General features: G+C 37.0%; 1 protein-coding gene across 1 annotated transcript in view; it reads right to left on the reverse strand.

The window, feature by feature from the left end:
• Nucleotides 1–9,279, reverse strand: part of macf1a (microtubule actin crosslinking factor 1a) — a 175,159-nt gene extending 165,880 nt beyond the window's left edge. Inside the window, 2 exon segments of the mRNA XM_055225486.1 lie at nucleotides 1,109–1,170; nucleotides 9,138–9,279. Coding sequence (XP_055081461.1) covers nucleotides 1,109–1,170; nucleotides 9,138–9,264 — 189 coding nt within the window. The 5' untranslated portion in view covers nucleotides 9,265–9,279.
• Nucleotides 9,280–20,418: the final 11,139 nt, after the last annotated feature.

Consider the following 20,418-nt stretch of genomic DNA (forward strand, 5'->3'; position numbering starts at 1 on the left):
ACTGGCTAGTGCTATTGTTTTCCTTGTTATAATTGAAGTCTGAGGAATTAAATTATTTCTAAGCCACCTATTCCTGTTTAAAGATGGATTGTGATTCTAACAAAATGTCTAACAAAAATTCACTCTAACCCTCTCACTATCTTCAAAGGAGTGGTTAGTGGCTTTGAGATGGAGATGATAGCAGATTGGGGTCCCGAGGAGCTCTCGCAATGATATTGGAACATTCTCTTAAGAAATGGCTCTTTTCTTTCTACAATATAACGCTCAAAGCTCAACAACTCCACTGATTTCTGCATTAGAAAACTGCAGCGTCTAGTGAGAGCTAAAGTCACTGTAAACGTCGTCACAACAATGAGTTGGCACCTTTGATGGATCATGCTAGCGAGCAGGAGATTTTTTTTTTTTTTTTAATTTGTATCAAGCTGACTAATCTAATCTACATGTGTCACCAATTAAGAAAAAAAAATTGGAAAACAAAGTAAGTGCAGAGCAGTGGGCGTATGCCGGTGGAGGTGAAAACGGGGATTGACTGGCAGTATATAGTCTTGGAAATAAACAACTAAAGATTGCTCCAACATGCACAAACCACTCCAAACACAACTTCGAGAGGGTAAATGAGAAAGGAAACAACTATAACAAAGCTCTGAAAAACAGATTTTGCAGAATAAGTTTGCTTTAAGCTGTATTATTTTACCTCACATCTTGAACCCTCGTAATTCCTAATAATATTTCTAACTTTTCTCATTGACCATAAAATAACTTCCATTAGACTTAAACAAGCAAATATATACGCCACAAAGGAGCATTCACTGTAGTTCAATAAGCAATTTTAGGGTATGGGGTTATTCATCAATTATAGACACTAAGACTACTATATTCATGCACTATAAAGGACATTTTTAGACGATTCTTGTTTTTAATAAATGAATTATTATTTTAAAATGCTCTGTTTACATATTGAAGCTGTTTAAATAGAAAATATCTAATTAATGGACTCATTCCTCCATCATCTTCATTAGCGTCTGTCTGGCTTTGTGCTGTCCTTTGTTTTTGGAAATAAATAAATAATTTTTAAAAAAAAGTCTACTTAGATGAGACCAAAACGTACCTTGATGAGATGTTTGTTGACCCATTTTGTGAATGTTTTCTTCTGCACCCTGTCCCGTTCATCTGTAAGAGACACGCAAAAAATAGACATGTGACTAAGACAACTCATAATTCAGTGGTAGATGTATTTTAAACAGACCATAATATGCAAGTCAAGGCCACATTGGTATGAACTAAAGGAGTACGAAGGAGGATGAAGACCACACCCTTTAGTAACACATACAACAAAATCATTGAGCCACATAAATTGACTTTCCATTGACATACAGATGCACCCAGTTATATTATGATATTTCACAGAGAGAGGGTCTCCCCATGAAGTTCTGTCCAAGTCATGACTCCTAGTTAAAACTTGGTCAAATCACTACAGATGTGTTGTCAACAGTCTCTATCTTTATCACTATTTGCATTGGAGCTTTAAGCCTGTTTTGCAATGTGCACTAAAATGGTCAGATAAGTGAAAATCTAGAGCTACAAAATGGTAGAAAAAATATTAGTTGCAATATTTAGGTATGAAATGTATTTGATGAATTAAATGTTGTTACCTCCTCAAAAACATACCTGAAAAAAATTCATTCACATGCTGCATTATTAGGTTGCCAACATCTTCAAAGCTCCAAATGCTCTGTGCCACCTTGTGATGTCATGAAGCAATAGTTTTCAAGTTAACAGCTACCTACATTTTCTCCTTTACTTTTTCTCAGTAGAGATTGGCAATTCCAGGGCTGAAAATTTCCAAATGATTGTAGTGAAGGTGTATGGAGTTTAAAAACACAGTGGAGCACTTCCTGTATTACACATGACATCACAAGGTGGCACAGGATGTTTTCAGTTTGAGAGAAGAACTGCAGGACTTGTGTGTTAAATATGTGTGAATGAAACAAAACTCAACTCCAGGCATATTTTAGAGGAGGAAACAACATTATAACATAGATTGAAAACTAGTGTAATATGGGCCCTTTAAATATTATTGGCCAATGCAATGTTGTGATGTCATTTGTAACCCAACAATAGAAAACCTCTTTAAATAAGTAACAAAGCAATTTATTGATTTCAGCGTCCTGTTATAGGTGACATTTCGAGGGCCTTTTACCATTGAAAAGCAATATTTTGTTTTAAATGTTTTGGTGTGTGTCTGTACCAGCCGTTTGCATCAGTGCTGAGGAGTGGACAAGGTCAGAAATAACTCAACAATGTTATCTACAGACCCCGCCAGCCTCCAACTCCTACAACACTAACATACTATTACAGCATATTTTTATTTTGTGGACAGATTATTTGATATTACCCGTTACATTTATTTTTATTTTTTATTGCTATGCTATTCAAGTCTTCCATTTAGTTTAGTGTTAAAATTGTATAAGCATACTGTGCTGCTTTTCTGGCTGGTAAGGACTATATAAAACAATAGACAGCCCTTATACTATGCAGTCCACAGCACTATTACTGACATGAACAACAGTGTCTTTTCCAAGCATATTTTGCAAGTTTCTGAAGAAGAAAGATGTGTTTGCTTAGTACTGAGTAAACATTGTGAGTAGCTTTAGGATGATGTCACTGTAAGGCCTTGTGGTTCATGATTAGACAGCCTATGTTTAGGCTTTATTATACTCAAGTGGCCTTTCCCTCCAGATTTAGTCTTGACCAATCAGAGCACAGCCTGCTTTGGGTGCTTCCTGCTTGGGTTGTTTATTTGTTGTCCTGGAGCTGCCACACATCCATTGCCATTCAGTCCTTTTCCTCCCAGTTTCTGAAATCTGTATTGAAGCCTTATAGCTGTAGCATGTACTTATTAGCAATACAATCAAAACATACCCAGAGATGCCATTAGACGTAAAATACTGAGGACCCATCATATCACAAAGAGCATTTTTTGGTTTATAAAAAGCTGGTTTTGGTTGTAGGATCTAGCAACCCAGGGTAGGAGCTCATTTTGCTTTATAGTTGATAATTAGCATGAAAACCAATGCAAAAAAAACAGTATTATCATGTAAACTTCAGTTTTTTGTTTTTTTTATTATAAATTCTACTAAATTCACATTAAATTCAGTTGATTTGAATATATATATATATATATATATATATATATATATATATATATATATATATATATATATATATATATATATATATATATATATATATATATATATATATATATATATATATTATATAATATCTGATTATTGTGAAAAATGTAATGTTAATGAAATATTCAAGAAAGATTGTACACCACTTTTAACCTGTGCTAAAACTACTACTGCTACTACTGTCATTAGCACCTTAAATAGAACGGATTTTGATTCAGGATTAAGTGCCTGGCTCAAAGTCAGTGTCAGGCAGAGTAGACAGAGAGGTTTACTTAAGAGGGATAGTCATCAACGAGTGCATATTTCAACACAGTCTTGCAAAATAGTTTCAGCAGCACGCCTTGTTTCTCTAGTAGAGTAGCCAAGCGAGTTAGCCTGGGAGGAAACATGGGCTATTAGTAGGTCATAGCATTTATCTTACAGCATGCTAATTGCTAACCCTACACCTGTTAAGCTACTAAAGGTAATTGGATCATAAATATGTCTACTGAAATGTTATCATATCCACTTGGTTTTGACTCAACTCCACATGTGAGAGTGACAAGCAGAGACAGCTCCATTCATTCACATAGTAAGGCATTGTTAGCAGATACACACAGAATCACATCAGCATCACAACCGATTCAGTACAACCTCAACAATGACGCAATGTTATCAATGTTCAAAAGTGGGAAGTGCTTGGACACGTGCTAACCGTAGCCGCTTTGCTGACGTAAACAAAACGAGATCCTTTTGGGAACTGACCTGCGCAGCACATGAGGGAATATAGGTGAGCATTGAGGTGGCATTCGTTCCTATAGTCCGGCCACATAGTCGACTGTATCACGGTTTCGAAAAAGACATAATCCAAGCTTCAAAATGGAGAGTCAATATAGAGCTTTAATAGCAGAAGAAGTAGTATAAATATCCATGAGGAACCACAAAAAATACTACAAATGACTCCTCTAGTAAAAATTCTATCTGCAGTTCATGTTGAATAAAAACACTATTTTCCAAGATAAAAATTGATAGATATGTAAAAAAAACATGCAGTAGCAGCTTCAATTTCCAAACCAATGCAATAATTGTAAATAGCTCAGTGAAAAAAATGCATTTGTAGTAGTAAATGTGCTCAAATGCGTACAAAAGTGAGTAGTCAAATTTCAATCTTCAAAAACGTAGCAATCGTCGTAAAGAATCAATCAAAGTAAATCCACTATGACAGAATCAAAACACTGCTTCAAACATGTTCATAATCCAACAGCTTGACTGGATAAAAATAGACTTGTAAAAACAGTAGGTGTCACTTGAATCTCAAAGTAAAATGTATGAATCCTGGTAGTGAATCCTTGGTTAAAAATCCCTTGTATTAATTTGTTGTGACCGGGAAAGTGTCTCCTTCGCTGCGACCGGCTTCTTCTAACCCTCACAGCAGTTGTTCTAGTTCCACGTGTGTTAAAGTGAAACTAGCTCCACCCACTCTGGCTCCTAAAAATCAGATTGCCTTTCTGTCCCTCTCTCCCTCTCTCTTTCTGTTTCACCTCCTCTGCTACTCTGCTGTCTCATGCTAAACAAACCTCTACGCAGCTAGTATTTGTGCTGCAACAAGGAGCTAGCTAGCTTATTTTTGAAAGGTAAGCCACAGCTAGCTTCCAGTAAGAATCGTTTCAGCTTATTTGGAGTGAGTATTGATGTGCTAACAAATCTTGTTGGTAAAACTGAAAAATATGCTACATGAGGTGATGTATTGACAAGTAGAGACAAAAGCAATGATCTAATAACTAACATGATCTAATTGACGACATGAAGGAAACAAAAACAACATTTGCTTAGAGACTGTCCTTGAAAATGACAACATGACAAGGCGTTCTGGTGCTATGTCCTATATGCAAATCATATCTTTCAGCATTATCTACCCTAGGCAAGGGAGGGAAAAATTTTGTCATTGAAGAATAAAAAGATATGGTTGAAGTGCTTTTTGCGCATCAGTAGATCCCAACAATGCCTCAACAAAAACATGTATTAAATTCCTCATTGATCTGTAGTTAAAAATAGCTCTAGCCACCATAATTCACTTTCTGCTTTGTCACCGTTTCAAGCCTGGCACTGAAGAACCCTCTCCGGCTGGTCACGTGACTGATGACATCATCTGAATGAGCAGGCGTTACCATGGCAGCAGTGGAGAACTTTTGTAGCAGGTTAGCAATAAAGAAATAAAGTTTGAGGTTTTTTTTATTGTTTTATTTTTTTATGAAGGAATATCCATTGGTTTTGTTGCTTTCAAGTGTCCCTTTCACCCAGACAGTGTAACAATCTAAAAATATCAGACCAGTGGCTTATGTTCTTAATGCTGTTGTGAGCTAATCTGCTCAGTCTGTCCCTACCTCTGTGTGTGTGTGTGTGTGTGTGTGTGTGGGTGGGGGTGTGTGTGTGTGTGCACTATGTGGACGGAGTTATCCGGCCGTCTGGCTTTTCCTGATTACATTATAAAACATAATTGGTCAAAGAAGGATGTTTCCATGTCTCTTGCAGCTTAATTCTATGATCATAACCACTGCAAAAATACAACAATATAGCTGTATTTCCTATTTTTTATATTTCAGATTGAAACAATAAAAACAAATCACTTTAATTCATGCTTTTGCTGTTTATTCCTCGTCTTTTCTCCAGTTTCACTTTCTCTTTTTTTGTTAATTCAGCTAGTCCATTGGTATCAGAACACACCGGTAGGACCTCATTCTTTTGTCATGCCATTCTTTAGCTTCCAAATCCTGTTAATCTAAAAGCTACACACTCTGCATTTTAAGTGATAGGACAAACTCAATGCTAACTTTGATAAACAACTTGCTTCTCTCTACTTAGCTGATGTCAAATGCCACTTACAAAGCTAATCTGAGCACGTCGGATACATTTAAAAGTACAGGACTGTTGGCAGATAAACTTCAGATCCAATTGGCCTCTTGTGGTCAGAGAAGAGAGACCTCTAATGGTCAAACAAGGAAATGACCTGGTCTTAAGCGATGGTGTAAACTAACTTCTACTAGTAAAATGGCTTCATGAACAGTTCTTCCATCAGCAACAAAATGCAACTTTAACAGACAAGACAGCAAATCAAAACTATTATTTAACAAACTACGTCATTTTTTCGCAGGACGGCACACCACCTGCTTGTCTCCTTGAAAATAATGGTGAATGGATAAGTTTAATGCCATACTGTGAAACATTCCAGGCAAAGCAAGAACGCCAAGCATGTCTTCAGCTCTCTACCAAAAGCTGAATACTAGAATTATGTCATTTATTAAAACCAGAAGCAGTTTTAACTTCACCCTGTCATTTTGAGATACGACTGATAGTAACAGTAAAATTCAACCCAACCAAAGCCCTCAGTGCCCCTTTAGTAATGACAGTGGATACAAAGTCTGTGTCAATATCAGAGGAGAGCCCAGAGTCAGAAAGGTCGGTCTGTCCCAGGTCTAATGAACGAGTCACATGATCTCCCCACAGGGCATCCAAGTCAATCTGTGTGTGGACAACTGCTGCTATAGAGCAATTTACATCAGTGATACCAAAAGAACAAAAGATACATCATTTCCTAGTACTTTTCTGTATAGATAAATGTTTTTCTATTGCATGGACTCCCATGCAGGTGTAGTCTTGTGAGTGCAGTTTGAGTCAGATACATTGAGATGTTTTATAGTTTTGAAAGCTTTTGCCACGCCCCCTTTTTAGGTGACTAATCCATCGGCAGGACATGTCTTTAGTCGACTACAGCCCCAGATACAGTGCTTTTGTCTGCTATATAACATATGGTGCTCGTATGTCGTACATTTTGGACATTTCAGATCATAATACTGATCTAAAACCAGACCTATTATGCAAAATAGATTTTTTAAACACTTTTACCACGTTATAGTTGTTTCCCTTCTCATTTACCCTCTTGAAGTTGGATTTAGAGTGAGTCATGCATGTTTAAGTAATCTTTAGATGTCTATCAATTAGAGAATACAGATTACTCAAACATGCAAGAATCAGTGTGTAAATTAGAACATAATTAAAATGTGTAAAAAAATATTTTGCATACTGTGTCTCATTTAATAAAAGATAAATAATGATCATTAGTTGTTAGCATTAGCTTAGTGTTACTTGTGAGCTGTTGTTGATTTCAGCCATAATATAATCGCAGTATTTTTAGAGGGTCAGTGATGTGAAGAGACACAGTTTTTAGTTTCATTTGACACACACCCAAGTGTTTTTTGGGGTTTTTTTTTATGCCAAATGAATTAAAAAAGGAACCAACTGATGACTTCCAATAATATTATCATGAACTCGATTCATTTATATCTTAAATGTACATCTTTGTGAAGTACAGTCTCATAACAGTTTTATATTTGGAGGCTTTTTCAAATATAGGTCAAAATAAGTGTCAAAAAGCGAACTCTGCAGGTTGACATTAAAATAGGTAGTATCCATGGATTAAAAAAAGTAAACCTGAAAGGAGAGTTTGACTAAGACAGAGTTTAGGGGAAGCCCAACTGAATCCAAATGACTCAGAGGGACAGAGACGGAAAGTGAGACACGCCCAGTACAGTTTATACAGTTCATGTCATTTAGATCAGGGCTTCCCAGACTTTTCAGAGTGGAACCCTTAAAATAACTGCATCTGACTCAAGACTCCCACTGCAAAATGATTTATATTATGCAAAATTGATTCTTGTGAGATTTAATAATAATGCCATTACATCTTCAAAAACATACCTGGAGTTGCGTTTTGTTTGATTCACACCTGTTCAAAGTAATCCTGCGTTATTAGTCTGTCTACATGTCCAAAGCTCAAAATGCTCTGTTCCACCTTGTGATGTCATGAAGTGTTAGTTTTCAAGTTAACAGGTACCTTTGACCTTTAGTTCAGTAAAGATTTGCAATTCCAGGGCTGAAATCATCCAAATGATTCTAGTGAAGGTTTATGGAGTTTAAAAACACAGTAGAGCACTTCCTGTATTACCAAATGAAATAAAATATTTTCCCCAATCTAATACCAACCGATGCAGACAGCTGTTAAATAATAGCTTGTAAGAATTGCATCCCTTCATAATTACAGTTAATCAGAATTAGCATCGCCGTGTTTGCTCAACGCGTCATAATAGTGTTTATTAATGTGGATTACTGCACAGAGCTCCTTTGTTTGTTATGGAGGCTGAAGTTGCAGTTGAGTTTGAAACTATGAATTCTACCAGACGCATTACACACACAGCCTAATAAGGACATGTCTCCATCTGTTACGAGCAACAAGACCTGGACCACAAGAAGACTGGAGACGTGACGCTGTGAAAATGCCAAGGTTGAATTCAGGAATGTATTAGTCTATTGTAGGGCTAACAAAAGAACCGAAAACTAAGCAATATTAAAACAAGTATCAAAATTAGATAGTCATTTGAGGGGGTATTGATAGGAAAATCAAGTATCGAAATCAAGTTTGAAATTTTAGTGTCGTGACAATAGTCTATAAATGGTTTAAGTTTATTTTTGAGATGTTAAAAACCGCAGAGGGGGAAAAGAACATGACAACATGAACCAAAAATACAGCTATTTTGTATTATATACTGAGAAAAATACATTTCTGCTAACACAATCCAAATTTGAAAATGTATTTGATTTTGTGGAGCAAAAACGTGGTATTGGTTAAATTTAATATTGCTTTGACATACATATGAACAAGAAGCAAAAAACATAATTTAGCTTGTTTGTTTGGACTATGGGAGGCTGTAAATCTCTACTTGGTGATATGAGATATTGTGCATTATATATTGTAAACACACAAGAGGCGGGTCTTAAACAGGAAGTGCATGCATGATATAACAAATGTTCTGATAAATTGCATAATGAGCAAAGAGGAAGTCTGCTGAGTCGAGTGCCTGTTGTTCCAGCATAGATTTTTAGGGCTTTATATATGTACATTTTTACCTTGTTCATAACCCCATGAGCGTCTCCGGCCACGGCAGTAAAACCAAAATCCAGCAGCGGTCAAAAAATGTGCAGTTACCACCAAAATGGGAGCTATGACTGAGCGGTCGGTGAGGTAATCCAACATTGTATTAAAATGAATGGGAAAAAGTCCAAAACAGTTGAAATGTTAGCCAAAGTTAGCAAAGTTTCACCAAATGATAATGTTAGATCACCAAATCTCCATCAAAATCTAAATAGCTTTACTTCTTTTTAGTATGTTTCTTGGTCTTCTATTTCTTTACTCCAGTCTTTTGGCTAGTTAAACAAAATTTGGAGAAAATTTTAGATTGCAAAAAGTCAGATTCAGCAGAAGTAAGCCACGTTTCATCAAATCTCTCCAAATCAAAATCCCCAGTTTTGTTGCTTGTTCTATAGTCCAGCTTTAGTTTGCTCCTCAGTGCTGTGTTGCTTTGTCCATGCCGGTCTCCCGGTCTCTCTCACGTTCGCTCTCTCCCTCTGATCTGGATAGCTGAATTCCTTTCCAGTGAAGCAGGGGTCCAGACTGTTGCCGTGGTGCTGCCTCTTCAGAACCAGTAAATAAATGCAACATGAACGAACGGAAATGTAACTACAGCAGTGTTGAGCGCTTTGTGGAGGAAACCACAAGAGACACTGGAACGCACTTCCTGTGCTACACCTGATAAATGTGTGCGCAAAATGAATGGGGTTTGTAATCTAAGAATTAATTTTCTTCATAGTAAAGTAACTTACCAATGATCTTTGCTAGTGCCTAAAAAGCAACATTACATTTGTAGAGGTAAGATACACATCACATGCTCGTCTCCACGGAGATGTTATTCCTTTGTCTGAAATGTTCCATGATATGACATCAAAATGATAATTACAGATATTTTTATTGAGCAGGGTCGCCTCTCCACAGATCTGACATAGAACTTGGCCTGGGATTGTCAACTGCTTGCGTCCATGGAGAATTGAAAAAAGTTTAATGTCATACTGTGAAACATGCAGGCAAGCAGGCAATGGACTCTCTACCAGAAAAGTTACAGAGTGCATCTTTAAAAGAGCTGCAAAAAGAACAGTTTTCATATCATGTTTAATTTTAAATTCATTAACTCATCATTTTTGTCAATATCCCACCAGGAATATTCAGGAGGTCAATATAATGGACCTATTCATTCTGTTACAGTGTTGAAAGCAACAGAGCGAGACAGACATTGACTGTTGCTAGGGGTGATGTGTCTTCTCACTGGAGCCTGGATGATGATGCAGAGTCCTCCAACAGTGACTCAGGTCTGACTAAAGTTACTGTCACCTCTCCAAAAATCTCCCCTATGTGAATGTGGGTGGGTGTGAGAGGGTGTGAGAGGAGGGAGTGAGGGGGGTGTGAAATCAGCTGCTGTTTTGGCCCTAGCAACATCCACATAAACAGTACACAATCTAATATCAGACAAACAGCTCAATCATCAGATCCAGCGTGCAATATTCAGGCACTGTAGTGCAAGTCAACTGTTACCATGGTGACACTGCACAAATAAGCAAACGCTGCCTGATAAGTTTTTAGATTGTCTGAAATCTCAACAAAATAGATTTAACCAAACACTTTTTCAGGAGTCTGTGATAAATACAAGCATTCATGGTTTTGTTTAGGTGTTTGAAAAAAGATGAGAGTGACTAACTGCAAACTCTTGGCTAATGCTAGTTAGCTTGTGACTGTAATGTTATTTAAGAAGAACTTGTTTAACAGCACAAATCAGCTCATCTGTTGTAGTTCTAATTAAGCCAATCAGTTTGTGGTCAGACTCTTGAATTTAAGTCTAACAGAGCCTCAGGCAGGGCTGTGACTGCAGTTAGCGTCACACCCTTGATGACATTATCGATAAAAACATATCTATCTTTCATTTATTCAGTTACAAGCATTTTTATTGCAAAAAAGAAAAAAGAAAAAAAAACTTGGCTAGGTGGTGTTTCCCCTCCTTGTCTGCAGTAAACCCTCAATCTCTAAAATATAAATCTAAAGATACAAGCCAAGAAAGCCAAGTCTTTCAGAATAAAATAAATCTATTTATTTGAGTTGAGTTATACTGGGATTACAAAACAATTACTACTCCTATTTCTGTTATATTATAAATTTTACAGGAATTACGACTACTGCGACTGCTATTGCTGCTACTACTACTACTGCTGCTAATACTACTGTTGCTGCTACTACTACTGCGACTACTACTACTACTACTAATTCTGCTGCTACTACTACCACTACTACAGTAATTTAAGTTTTTACTAAGTACTGTTTCAAGCTTGCTCCCAGTACTACACTTGGACAGGTCAACAACATTAAAGTGAAATCAAGTTAGATAACCGTGCAGTAACAGTACACAAATTGACATTAACAGAGCAGGATGTGGTGAGAATGAGGCACTTCAGGGCCTCAGAGCATGTTGTGGTGGTGTGACATGTGACCACTGAGGGGCAGCAGAGAGCCACACTCCTCACAGTGTAAACCTCCTGTACTTGTGATTCTTGTGATTTCATTCATGTGTGCTGTGCTTCAAACCGCAACTTCTACAGCAGTGTAACACATTCACACTACACTCTCACCGCAAACAACTTATTACAACTGAATAACCTCAATGTAAACATTCATTGTTATCATCAGAAAGAACCTGTGTTTATGTGGTCAATGTCATTTTATATTTCATATTTCAAGTATTTCATTTATATTTTGATAGATGATCAAACATACACCATAAAAACAGTGTTTGAAAAGAGTGCAAAAAAGAAATATTCAGTACACAAATACACAATTAAGTATTGAGCATTAGAAGTATAAAAAAAAAAAAATCTTGATCCTTCCCATTTCCAACTGTATTTTGTATGTTGCTTGTTTCTATCAGTATAGTCCTCCTGGGCTACCATAGATGCTAGCAGTTTCTCCTGCTAGGCACATTTTGCAATAAACTATATTACTGAAACTACTTTATACCACTGAAGAAAACAAGATAATTCCAGTAAATCAATTTTTAATTATACAGAATCATTACAAGCCCTGAGCTGCAACAGATACATGACAGAGTGAACCAATAATAAGCCATAGAATTTATTCTACTGTCTAAGCTCAAAATAATTTCTCCCTTTTATTGCAAAGAAATTGTATCCACAATAAATACTGACTCCCAAAATATATTGATCCAGCTATCATTTATTGAATAATAAGTCAATATAGAGATTGTCATGACAGGCCTCGTGCCTGCTATATAATAGCACACATTTTGAGGTTGTGGTGAATACATTTCCTGTGATGCTGGCTGCAGCTGCCAACCACAGTGAAGAATCTATATATGGTCCTGGATCAGGTCTCAGAATGCTGACTTAGGAGAAATCAGACACAAAAATGTGACAGTGTGTGTAATACAGACTGGGTGATGTCAGACTATAACATGAAATCAGCATGAATCAAAATACATCTATTACCATTTGGTAAGGCCGCAATATTAATCGTAATCAAATTGAAATCTCAACCTGAATGGACGTTATTGGCAAACCGCAAAGGCTACAATTTTTGAAGTACCATCATTTCCTCCACAAACAAAATCTTCTGTCTTATTCTGCATCAAACCCTGTAGTTTAGATCTGTAGAAACATATCCTCAAATACACTGGATCCATGTATCAGTTTGTCAGTTCATAGTCCTATTGCAGTGTTTTTGTCAATTCTCTCAACGCATTAAAAATGTAAACAGAATCTTATTATTAAAACATAAATCATAACTCTAACCACAATTAGATGTTTTTTTCTAAATAGTTCAGCAGCACTTTTGGGGGGAAATAGTATTTGTAATAGCAGCAGAATGCATCTACTAACCTATGGTGCATTCTTACTTGGCTTGTCCCTGTCTATTGTTATCTGTCCCTGCCCAGTATTGGGAGACGCTCCAGTCAGCACCCTGCTACAAAGAGGACACAGCAAGGTCACAGCTACAAAGCACGTAATATAACTACGACTCCCATGAACTCTATCAACATGAAAGAGGATTATGTATTTGGTATCTGGCTAAAAAATAAGGGCCAATGAATTGAAATATGGCTTGTATTTTTAAATTGTAGGAGTCAATATGGGTTTGAGGATGACAAAAATATCTTTTTGAATAGTGATAAGTCCTCAAGATGGCGCCCATAACTGGAAGCCAAAATGTATGAATAGACCGGTACAGTAGACACAAACAAATAGAAAATATCAGATATAAGTACTAAATAGTCAAAAGTAGTTATGTTTAACCCATAGGGAAACAGCTGCAGGAGAGTCAGGAAAAAGTCAGATTGTGCAGTGATGGATGAGAGGGGGACAGGAAGAGGACGAGGACAAAAGTGTGATCGGCCTTGGCTTCGGATCTAAACAGCTGCTGCAGCAAATATGGCATCTCTCTATTCATAGGGAACACAGTGAACCTGGCCATTGCTTAGTGATTATTTCAAATATTAGGCTTAGAAAAATAGTACTGCAAACAGAATAAAATATATCTGTCTAAAGGAAGACACAAGAAAAATCTCGGTCTAAACTTGGACTAAACTATCCCAGTACAACCAGAATGAATAAAACCATGAGTAAAAGGTCCTATATTACACAGAATGGATTCATGTAATTAAGTATGTCAAGTAATGCTTTGACTTTATTATTAGTCTGTCTACATCTCCAAAGCTCAAAATGCTCTGTTCCACCTTATGATGTCATGTAGTGGTAGTACATCACAAGGTGGAACAGAGTGTTTATCGTTTTTCGAACACAGCCTAAGTGTCAATGTTTAGCAATGTAAACATTATTGCAAATGCAATATGCAAAGCATTATTATCTCTATAGACACAAGCAGGTGGCAGATATTAAAGAGAAAGCACCTTCTAGATTTCACAAAGTATGGCTCAGGCTCTCATATATGTAAAGTAACTATGATACATCCCTTTGCCTCCCACTAGTTTCCAGGCAGCTGTTGACCCTTGACCTCTCTTTAGGAAACACACAGCAGAAACACTTCCTGTCTGAACGTGGACATGACCTCAACCCGGATCACTCACACAGATACAAAACTACAGTTCAAATGTACAGGGACAAGGGGAAGTTGGCCATGTTGAAATGTATTTTAGGATCAGCTGTAGAACAATATTATTAAGGATTATTACAAAATGTATATTATGACAAAGACTAAACGTAATATTGCAAATACAAGCCAGTACCATATTAGACAGATAGGGGGTATCCTCAGTCCTGCCAGCTCTCTGAACTGCAATTAGCTGCTTTGTCCCCTATAAAATCTTATTCAGTCAAAATAGGTGGATAGTTGTGGACTCAGCCATTTTCAAACTAGCCACATGGTTAATATGTTCACTGATGGGTAACTTAAACATTCAATAACAAACTTGAAATTCCCCAGTGGTTCCCTACATCCTGGTTTATATTTTACTGTTTAATCAAAGAAAAACATCAGTCTGTTCCTGTTTTTTGTCAACCTTAACATTGAGGTTATGTTGAATGAAATACATGGGTTTCATGTGGTGGTATAACAGTAGTCAGTGGTGTAAGATAGCTAATATTGTACATTTTAAAATGGATACTTTTTACTTTTACTTCACTACATTTGAGAGCATGACTGCAAAGTAAAAGTATTTTTTCAAGTTCATAATTTGAGCAAACTAAACATTCAAATAAAAAAACAGGGAAAAAAATATACTGAATCATTTCTGTTTAACAAAATTCAGCACAATTCTTAATCAAAATCAATACATTTGATGCCTTATAAGTCCTCAAAATCTTTGTAAAATACTAAGTATAAATATTTCAATCCGGTTCTCTCTGAAAATGCATAGACTACTAATTTCTCTAAAGCTAGTTAACATTAGATTTAAAATTTTACACTTTTGACCTATCTTTTATAGTTTTTGGTAATTTTACTTCCCGGTTGGACAGATATGTCAGATAGACATATGTAGGGATATGTTACTTAGCAACTATAATGTTAAAAAGGCCCAAAACTTGTCTAAATTACACCTTTATTTTGTTAAATCAATGTTTAAACTTACTGCTACTTCCTGTATTTTGCAACTTTTTGATTTCTACTTCTTCACAAACTGCCAGTTGACTAATGATTTGGGTTTTTTTCCCCCTCAAAATTCCCAGTAAGGACAATAAAACCTTCCTCAATCCAACTCAGGATGGCCCTACACACAGAAGAGTTAAGTTTTGTTTAGAAAAACTTGATCCCTTCGTGCTCACAGACACTTAAGGAGAGATACCCCACGGAGACGTTGTTAGTAGATTATCATGTCCCCCAGTTAGACTAATGAGGTTGGATTAACCCGGACTAACCCTGGATTTAGGCTGGACTAGACCTGTACCAGAACTTGACCCAGTTCACAGTCTACACTTGAGACCTACCACAGCTCATGTTTCCTCAATGGAGCTGAAAGGAAGTGATGAGCGAAAGGACATGGCGACAAACCTGATTCAAAATAGACTCAATGGTAAACGGTGAAGGATCTGAAAATATAGTAGTAGTAGTAACAGTAGTGTCAGTAGTATATTTGAATACTTGTCCCAAACTTAACTTTGAGCCTCTTAACAAGATTATCCCCTCATACTGGTTATAATGAAGTACTGTCTGGTTGTGTGGGCGGGGCCGTCAGGGGCACAGAGCATTTACAGTGATGTGTTTTCATTTGGCTGCTCTTCTGTGACTGCAGTTTGTGTCTGAGGCTCTGATTGGCTGGACTCCAAGCACAGTGACAGCAGGTCCCGCCCCCTCCGCCTCCTCTGTGCTACTGTAAATCACACTTTGTCTTGTTGTAACATAATGTTCTCATCAAACAAAGCATCACAGAATTCACAGTCAAAGATTTTGTATTTACAACTGCTACTATTGCTACTACCACTACCACTACCAGTTAATAAAGAATCAGGTACTGTATAATGCCATAAAATTCTGATCACATTTATTGGAAATTATACTAGTTGAAATATTAAACTGTTGGACAATGCTTGTTCTAACTTGAGCACAAAAAGCAGAAAAGAGACATTCCCTTTAAGGTGCATGAATCATGGGGTAAGACACAGTCACCGCAGACAGGAGGAAACAAATACAGGGAGGAGATGCGGATTTTGCAGCAATGCAGTTGTTGAAATAAGCCACATAATTTCAATATGGAGAACATGGAGACACTAAAAGTAGCTCAGAGCTTTTTAAAGAAAGCAAAGGCTCTGACCTCTGTATAACCCTGTAGAATATCACAGAGAAGCAGATAACAGCATATAACTTTATGTTCAACTAGATTACAGTGGTAATTTAAGTACAGTACAATAGTGAAGTCACGTGTTTAATGTCACACTGTGGAGCATCTCAAACAAAGCAATAACATCTAAATGGAAACGAGCAGATGGTGTAGCCTTCACCAGAAAACTTAAAGCTAAAATACCAATATATGTGTCAGTTTGAACACGTGTACCCGTAACTAATCAGATTATAAATGTTCAAATCAATCTGTAGGCCTTTGACTTTAATTTAATCATTAATTATTACATTAAAATAAGAACAATAATTTCCTCAACTTATTTTATAGACTCCACATGAACGGCCTTGAGTGACCCAGTATTACTCTTCCTATCACCAGCGATTAGTCAGTACAGATAAGATAACAGGCTCATTATTATTATGGCAAAGGACAATGATCTACAAAACATAAACACATGAGGAGTGTATATGACTGAGCCGATCTCTCACGTCTCTCGGCGAAATAAGAACTGTTGATATTATAACCATGACAGAGAAACAGCTGTCTGAGATAGTCACTGCTACGGCTGTTTTCAGCTTTTACAATATTCTGTACAAAGTAAAGGTATGTTCTTGAACTAGGAGGGCCCTATTTGAATCCTTAGCTGCAAGATTCTGTGCAATGCTCAGCCCACAAGCCTACGTCACGTATGCTCCCACATGACAATTCTCCATAAATATATAAAAACATGATGCAAGCTGGTACACAGCAACTTGATAAACCTGATGCGATGTGCAGTAGTTTCATTAGTGGGATGCGCACTGATTGTGTTGAGGTACCGCTTTGAAGAGGGAGTGGCTTAATGCAAAGAAGGGGAGACTCAGAGCGTCAAAAACAAAAGTAAAACATATACGTGTTAATATGTTGTTTTCGGTGAATATGACATTCTTAAAACAATAAAAGGTGACATGGTGATATGTTATGTGCTGCAGTTAACAACCCATATAAGTAAAATACCACCTAATCCTCCATCTTGGTACTCCTGAACAACATACTGGCCAGGAGATCTGGAGATAAGAGGCTGGGCGCTCCATTGCTGTTGCCCACTACTCCGGATTATTTTGCCTTAAGTCTATAAAACGCTATCAAGTAACAAGCAAAAAAATGCAAAAAACAGTGCCGTGTAGTCTTGTATAATGTTTTTGTTTGTGGAGAATTGTTGTGTGGGCGTATGTGTGACGTAGGCTTGTGGGTATTAGACAGAATCATACTGCAAACTAAGTGAATGTGTGAATAGGGCCCAGCAGAGATCACTAAAATACTCAAACATGCATGGATGACATCTAAGACCTCTTCAGGCATGCTTTTCCAGGTCTGTGATATTTAAAATTTGTTTTGTAATTTTCTAGACTTTGCACAGTGACCCTTTAGTACGCTGTTTTTCATGGTTCCTGTTCACGGTTCCTCTCGGTTCACGTCATGCTGCTTGTGACTGTTCTCTCTCATTGTCCACTTCCTGTTTACTTCCTGATGTTCCCAAATAAACCCCACCTCCTGCAGCTCAGTGGACTACACTTCCTGGAAACGGTCACCTGGAAACCGAGTATTATCTCTGCATGATCCTGCCCTCTGCACATAAACGCTTTGAAAATAATGGTAGAGGATATTTGTTTAACCCTGAGGGAGACAGCACACATGGTTATCAGGAGATGTCTGTGGGATACTGCCTTGAGGGTCCAGAGCACATTTAAGAAGTATTTTTAGAGCTTCTGCTGAGGTGAGGAGGAGGGTGAGCAGAGATGACGGAGGTGAAAAACTCAAAAAAGGAAAGATAGCGTCCCATTGTGTGTAGACTCCGGTTGTTCTTCTATTTAAAACTTGAGGGACCGCACTGTCTACCTGTTTAATCAGATATGCTCTTAGTTGACTGAGTCTTTCGGCTTTTATGCAGTTTGGTTAATAATTGTGTGAATTTTGCCTTTCATTTTTACCACTGCGCTGTATAAAGCACAATAAAGCATGGGAAAATGAGTGTTATAAAGTTATACAGTTATAACTGCAAAAATAATCTAAACGAAACAATTTTTTTTTTTTTTATTAAAATAAGGCTTTTTAAAACAGGTAAGCAAATTTTGCTGCCTGCTCTTTATAAAGAGCTCATACCTGCTCATATTTAAACGCTCATTTTTCTTAGAGATTTTAAACTTGATACTTGATACAGATTTCAATAGAGCAATGATGATAAAAACATAAACACACACATAATGTTTTTTACACAAAGAAATGGCCAGTTGACCTACACCTCTCACCAAGGACTCAGCAACAGCAGAGTAATAGAGGCTTCAAAGGTAGTCATCGGAACAAGGTTTTGCTTGAGGTCTTTTTTCAATTTCAGCATCAAAACTGCAAGTAATTTGCCGGAGCTTCTGGGTAATGGGTGAAAGAACTAAATATTAGAAGGTGTTAGATGAAAGTGAATCTTTCTTCCTTTCGGGATTTCGGACTTTCAGATTTCTGTAGTATTGTGTATAGCCCATAGCTTTAAGCTATTACAAATACTAGAAAATTATTCCTGGTTAAACTCTATCGACCAATCATGATAAACCGGTCTTTCCGTCTCATTATGTGAAAGCCAGCATATTCAGAACCAATTGCAATAAGTACCATAACTTCCTCCACAAACTAAATATCTTGTTTTGTTTGTAGATCAGTTCTGTACATGTATGTTTTGAAATGCATGTGACTCTAGTATTAGTTTGTCAGTTTGCCATATTTCAGTCTTTTTAGTCAATTCTCTTGGACATGTTTAAAATATGACCTTTATAAATCTCAAATCTAATTGTAATTGTAATTATATCCTCTCCAAATCATTCCGCCCTTAAATTGCTTTGCACATTACTATGAAATTGAACCAACTTAGCTTGCTAGACCAACAAATCAGGGTGGTCAGGATCCTATGCTATATACCAGCCATTGTTAGCTTAACCCTAATTACACTCCTGTGGTCAAAAGGTCGTAGATGCCGCGCTGGTGCTGTAAACGTGATAAAGAACTACTTTCTGTTTGGACCATTAGCCAAACTGAAAGAGGGGCTACTGTTCCTCTGATGTACAAGCCCCGCCTCTATGTATCAGACTCCTCCCTCTCTCATCCGTACTTCCTGGTGGTCTTAATCGTCACGGCGACTGCACACAAACAAATATTCATGATTCAAGTCAACTGAAAGCAAGAGGAAAAAAAAATAAATGACTCCATCGGCCCCACTGCCCACACAGAGAGGAGAGACTGTCTCCTGTTTAAGTACATAGGGATTTGGGGCAATAAAACAAAAAAGTTTTACTACAAAAGGGAAAGTTTACTCTTGTTATCGGATAAGTTTAACGAGCATTTCAGGAGACAGGTTTATCACTAACCATTAACACTGCAAACACCGAGCCAAGGCTACTTAAACACGGGCTATTACACAAAATCTTTTTTTTTGAGCTTTCTACCATGTTATAACAATGTTCCCTCATCAAAAAAAAGACTTGAAACTTTAAACTTATAAAACATGTTAAGACGATGTTTTCGGCAAATATATTTTCAAAACAATAAACGGTAACATAGTGATCTAAATACGTGGTGTTAGCAATTAATAAACCGTAGAAGTAAAATACTCCCTCTTTGACCAAGGTTGGTGGTAAATAATATGAAAAAATGGAAGAGTTAATTATGAATTTTTATAAATCTTAAGTTCGTGGATACACAATGTTTTTTCCTGTTTGAGGGTCTGCCACATACTTGACGCCATGTCTTTGCCTAGAATGTTCCAGTTTATACAAGTTTAATGTCATACTGTGAAACATTACAGGAAAAAGAAGAATTTACTTAATTATTAATAAAGTTTATCTACATCTACAGTATCTCCATCTATATGAGGTGACGCACCCTTCACCTGAACGTTTACATAGTTTATTTTTAACTTGAGGATTTTAGTTTCACATGTTCTTACCCAAGTTCAGGCTGCAGTTGTGCTCTTGGGCAAG

This window comes from Periophthalmus magnuspinnatus, chromosome 11 (assembly GCF_009829125.3).
Source record: "Periophthalmus magnuspinnatus isolate fPerMag1 chromosome 11, fPerMag1.2.pri, whole genome shotgun sequence".
In the NCBI taxonomy this organism is placed as follows: domain Eukaryota; kingdom Metazoa; phylum Chordata; class Actinopteri; order Gobiiformes; family Gobiidae; genus Periophthalmus; species Periophthalmus magnuspinnatus.